Source organism: Polyodon spathula, unplaced genomic scaffold (assembly GCF_017654505.1).
Source record: "Polyodon spathula isolate WHYD16114869_AA unplaced genomic scaffold, ASM1765450v1 scaffolds_4239, whole genome shotgun sequence".
Lineage (NCBI taxonomy): Eukaryota > Metazoa > Chordata > Actinopteri > Acipenseriformes > Polyodontidae > Polyodon > Polyodon spathula.
In genome coordinates, this window is record NW_024475696.1 from 562 (window position 1) to 6,993 (window position 6,432).

The window sequence follows — 6,432 nt, forward strand, 5'->3', positions numbered from 1 at the left end:
ATAATGACGGTTTGGGTTTACACAAACACAACTCATTTCATTAGGATTGTCACATGTTTTATTGTCTCATCATAAATATACAACAATATTAGAAAATAATATATTAAAAAAAAAATGTGACTACAAATCTGGTAGTTAATAATATAGTGTTGTCCCCCTTTTTTCTTCGCTGTTTGCTTTATTATATCTATTTTAAGACATATTAATGAACCATGTTCATATATAATAGAATAGTAGATATATTATATATAATATATATAAATATAAATCTATTTATATAATTCATTAAACTGATGTACTCAAATGTACTGTAAATTAAATCTTGACTTAAAAAACTGAATGTTGCATAATGCATTACCAGCATTATTGATTTGGTAGTATTGTATTTTTAAACCATTTTAAAACATTACTCCGAATTCCCTTTGTATGAATTCCATAAATGATAGGATTAACACATGGCGGCAAGGTTGTAATTAACACCCCAATCATTTTCCGTGCATTTGGGCTGACATTTTGAAATCGCTGTATAATGATGGAGAACAACATAGTGAATTCAAAAATAGTATACACAGTTAAGTGAGTTGCGCATGTATGAATGGCTTTGCTTTTACTACTGCTTTGTCCTTTATATATACATGTAATTAGTATTCTAATATAAGTCCAGACAATAACCAAAAAAGACAAACCGCTTAGAAAAAATGTAATAAATAAGCTATAAGTGTTATTTACAGTAGTGTCAGCACAGGATAAAAGAAATAAAGATGCATTGCTACAGTAAGCATTCACTATCTGTGATCTGCATCTCGGAAGTCTAAGAGTAAGAGCAAAGAGGATTATTATTAAAACGAATGCCACTCCCCAGGCAAGGGAGCAGAGCTTCACCAAAGTATTAGTTGTCATTATGCTGTTGTATCTTAATGGGTTACAAATTGCAATGTATCTGTCATAAGCCATTACAGTCAATATCAGTTGAGCTGCTGAACCGTAGAAATGAATGCAGAAAGCCTGAATGACACAAGCTGCATATGAGATGTATCTAACCTCTGTGAGGAAGTCTGCCATTAATCTTGGCATTACTGCTGTGCTTCCAATCAAATCACAAACAGACATATTACATATCATGAGATACATTGGCTCGTGTAGATTCTTCTGAAAAAGAATAACAGAAAAAACTGTAACATTTCCAATAAGAACAACCAGATATACTGCCAATGTTAACAAGAAAAGAGGGTGAGCAGCTTCAGGAGACACAATGAAGCCCTCTAAACTTAACACGGAAGAGTCAGCGATGGTGGTGTTCATCTTGTCCACAAGAGATATTTGTAGTCTGGATAAAGAAAGGAAACATGTTATTGCAGTTTTTACCTTACAGAGCAGTAGTCCATTGCTTAATCCTGTTTGTGTACAGCTGTGTGTTGCTGTAATTAGGTTGGTTAATGTATGCTAAAGCCAACACTGTGTTGCCTGTAAGTGCATTAGCGCATTTGTGTTTTACTGGCAAGTAATGCTTTATTATTATATAAGACTATGCAATCCATGTTATTATGATGTATCTTGAAAAATGAATTCAGTACATGAGATTGTGACCCATTTATAAATTGTCACATGGATATTATATGTATTTGTTACTTTGGATACATGATTATAACATACATAGATTTTATTCATTGTCTTGTATTTTCTTATTGGTCTGCTTCAGAGCCTTCGCAAATAAAAAGCACAAAAACCTACCTTCCATTCTTTACAATTACTGCTGTTCATTGTAAATATCTTGTAGACAGCACTTTAAATCACTTACATGGAATATTTTCCATAAAAAATAGGAGTTCATTAAAGACTAGATTAAACACTTTATTACACTGTATTGCCCTTTACCTGAGCATGAATGTACACACTCAGTTTCCTTCATACACAGAGATTTAACTACAGAATGAATAGTATCATGGATAATTTTTCAAAACCAATAAGGCCCCCCCCCCCCACCAGATATGCCATGCATGCTTTTGGAGTCAGTAACATAAACATATTGGTGTACTATGCCTGCGGTGTTTCCTTTTGTTGTTTTTAACATTTTATTATAGGTATTATTTATTATGTATTTTCTTATTAGTTATTTATTATTATTATATTATTAAGTAATAAGAGTAATTAACCTGTCCTTGATATAAAAACTTACATATTTTTTTAACTTTTTAGAAACATCTTTTAGACTAAAATATCATTTACAGGATAACAATAGTATTTACACATCACCTAATACTCTACAGCAAATCACAAACACTTCCTTTATTATTAAAGTAGATAATATTTATTTTTCTATTTCCAAAAGCTTTTTTTATAACTTTGTCTTTGAAGCAATTTTCTCCTACCACTATGCTATGTTACCTTTCAGCATTACAAATAATTTGGATTCCATCTCAGCATTAAACCTGTGTTCTGTGCTGCTTATAGAAAAGGGGTCAGGCAGAGCCCTACTTCCTGTAACACAGTAAATTAATGGGGAGAATCATGACACAGAATATTCAGCATTACAGCAGATAAAGAGGCTTGAAACTCAATCAAAGAGTAAATAAACTCTGGAAAACACAGATGTCAAAATCAAAATATTAAGAGAAAGTTGTTAAGCTAATGAGAGGTAAGAATATGTTTAAAAGCTTAGTCATCACTGCCTCAATACACAGAACTACCACCTCCTCTGTGATATTATAAAATGGCTTACCTGGTTTTAAAATGTGTATGCTGTACACAGGTCTTGAAGTTCCTTGTGAGATTCATGCATTCTAGACTCCTTCACCAGAACCCACTTTTAAAAAGTCAGTACATCCACTCCCATTGCAGCATTGCCTTGGAATCCCGGTAAGTAAACATGTAGTTAATCCACATGGGAGTGTCTTATGAATTGCTTCATATTTCAGTTCACCTAAGAAACTTTCTGCCACATTCCATAGGGAATAGTTGATGTGGAAAACAATTCACAATTGCAGTTAATTCACAGTTGTACTTCATTGTATAAGGGCCCTTCACTAATTCATTGTTTTCAATATTAATTGTTTTAATGTGTGAATCAGATAGAGAAAAATTACAACATTAGAAACCTCACTTCTTCATCCACCACTTATGAAGCTCCTTACTATAGATGACCCTGCACCTCAGCTCTTCCCTTCTTGAAGCTGTGTAGTATCAGACAGGAATGACTGAAATAAATTACTTAGAAACCTGACTGAATGTTGGAAATAGGTTCAGCCAATTAGGATGTAGGATTGCTGGTCTACTGTGCACAAAGTCTCGTCACTAATGCATTTATCTGCCACAAGTGTACTTTCTATCAAAGTAAGAATGTTGGATGTTGTATTACACTTATGAGAGAACAAGGTTTTAAACAGACAAATAAAGTGCTTATTAAGCTACATGGAGGGAGTCCTGACAAATAGATTCCTGCACTGTTTTTAAAGCAGATAGGTTCATAAAGTGTGGCCACAAAACAAGCAGAGACCAGCAGCAATGAATTCAGTGCCACTCAGTTACTGTATACATTTGCATTTAAGAATAAGTTGGGTTTTTTTATTGGGGGGGGGGGGTCTTGATTAGAGGAGGGTTTGATAATTTAGCACCAGTGGGCTCTCTGGTGTTAAACTTTCAAAACAGTTATGCACTAATTTTCAAAATGATTTCCACCGGAGCTGAGACATGGTTACAAGTGTAATTGTACTGTACAACAGATCTGCATGGTACCATGAAATCAACACACCCAACCCTAACGACCTGAAAAATGCTTCTTACCTTTCTTACGTTTCAGCTTTGTATGGTTCGCTTAAGCCCTAGGCACACTGCCCCAATTGATCAATAGGAACGTCATTTTTTAGTCGCCCCGGGCAGCGTGTTAAGGTCTCCACACACCCCGATGCGATTTGCCCGGCGATAAAATGGTATTTACAAACGTTATTAATAAGCGTTAAATCACAAAACACACAAAGTGTGTCTGTATGAGGCCAGATTAGTTAAAATGTATTAAAATTAGGTTTGGGTTTTTCAATATATGGTAGTTATCTCTGTTCCACAGGCAATCCACACATAGGCGGAGCGAATCCCAGACCTCTCGTACTAAAGCATAGTGGCTGATACCGCATGTACAAAACTAACCGACTCCTTTGCAAGAAGCGATATCGGATTAATGTCCTGTTGCACCGTCAAAATAATAGCCATAACAGTTACTAGTAGATATGTAACATACACACCACGCATAATCTGTTTTAATTAGATATATAAACCTATGTTATGGGTTTATTTCTTGTTCGTTCTAATATAAAATTATGTTTTAATGACACCAGATTATGAATGTAAAGCATTACGCTTTACTGTTTTGATAGGCACGGCAAGCAATTTGCTGGAAAGTATACAAGCATATGACAATTTGAAAGTGCATCATTAGACGTTCAATATAGGATATAGAGATATCTATTTATAAATTATTATTATAATATATATATATATATATATAATAGACGTCCTTTATATCTTCAGCTAATATACAAATCTTCACTATATACAATTGAACAAGAATGGTTGATTATTTATATTCATTTCATACAGTTTTAAATGTCACTGTTTATGATGAAATAATAAATAAATATCAAGATAAATAAAACTGTATTATTTATTGGTTTTTACATCCAATGTATATAGGCTATCATTCAGCATAGTTAATTCTCAGAAATGATGTTCCTTTTTTGTCCAGCGAGGACCACAAATAGCGTTATTCTTCTCAACCAGTATAGAGACAGGAAATCGTACCTTCTTGTGCCAATAGGGACCACAATGAATGCAACATCGAATCAACCCAGTTTAATTCGAGATTAGCTCTGGGTTTCTCACATAATTTCCCATGCTACTGCTAGGTTTTCTGATAGTGTGACTTAATTTAGCAACACTCACAGGAAGCCAAAACTTTTCAGAGCTCCATCGCAAAATCTCAGAATGAGAATGAGAAAATTCCAGAAAAATCTCAGCCGGTTGATTTCAGCTTTCAAAATACCGCGGCTCTTAACTATTCGTGCATCACTAATGACAGTTAACACAAGACGCTTGCAAACTGATTGTTTGTTTTTATTATTTTATTATTATTATTATTTAATTATTATTTTTTTATTTTGTCTCTGGAGTTGAGCCTGCACCTAGTTGGTGTTTTTGGGGGGTCAATTATGTTGGGGTTGCAAAATGTTATATACCTGCATGCCATACCATCATAAATTAATTCTTTGCAATACAAGTGTTTTCTTGTTGGTTTTTTCGACAAGGACCACTTACTCATTTTTGTTGTGAAAATTGTTAAATGAGCTTTTAGAAAATTAATTCAGTTATTTTTTCCTTTGTTTCTTGCCTTGGTGACAAGGTTAAAGCACCCGGGCCAGGCCTTGGTTTACTGGGTTCAGGATCAAGGCAACCCCTACAGAAGTTTCCTTGTGGTGGTTTTTTTTTAAGAGCTTGTTTTTTTGTGGTGACTTTCAATTAGAAACCCAAATCAAACAGGATTACAGATATTACGGCCTGAAAGACCAAAAAGACAAGGTTTAAAACAAAAGAATAACCACGGGTAGGCCCTGGGCAACCCTTCGTCCCCGTTTTTGTCCCAAAATTTTACAAAGACCCCAACCACCAAACTCACCTTTTTAGTGTCCTCAACGTCATACATTAAACCACAATAGTTAAATTTAGGAAAATAATAAAACTTATTAGGCGAGGGGGGACCTCTTTGATCAGAAAAATCAGACGATAAAACTAATATTGTTAGCCTAGGGTCATTGGTTTTTCTTTCAATTGTGGTCCCGTTTTTATTTACGTCCGAATCTTAAGACCATATCATTGAAAACACCAGCACAACCTGGCACTACAGCCTCATCCGGTGACGGCAAAGCAGGACCCCAACCGAAGGCAGCTTGAAAGACGGTGGGCACGCAGAGAACAAAACAACCAGAACAAACAAAGGGTCGTGCCGAGGTAGCAAAAATGTGTAAAGGAAGAAAGGTAAACAAATAAGAAACCACTGGTAAACAATGGAACGGGGGCCCGGCAGCTACACGCGGTTGGTTCAAATTACACACCAACCCACCGAACTCACCTGGGATTCCCGCAGACAAAATGTACAGAGAGGGAGTGAAAAATCCCTCAAGTTTTAAAAAAAAAAGGAGCAAAGCTCCCTGTGTGTAAAAGCAATATCGGATGTTACATAGGGTTTTTTAGCCGAATTGGTGTCGGTGGGGGGGCCCTGTCCGTGGGATGTACGGGTGGCATAGAAAATCCGAAGGCAGCGTGACGTCGGTGATTGGTAGTATTGGGTTGTTTTGAGAGCTATTCCATAATCCTCTAAAAAAACCGTGTGAATTATACACTAGCCGTGTAATTTGTTCAAGACGCACAGAAAGGCATTAGATTGGG

At 35.5% G+C, this 6,432-nt stretch overlaps 1 protein-coding gene across 1 annotated transcript; it reads right to left on the minus strand.

Moving 5' to 3' along the window:
* Positions 1-363: 363 nt before the first annotated feature.
* LOC121312672 (olfactory receptor 4Q2-like) lies at positions 364-1,302 on the minus strand. Its single transcript, XM_041244354.1, has one exon. The coding sequence runs from the start codon at positions 1,300-1,302 to the stop codon at positions 364-366; it is 939 nt and encodes a 312-aa protein (XP_041100288.1).
* Between the last annotated feature and the right edge of the window lie 5,130 nt (positions 1,303-6,432).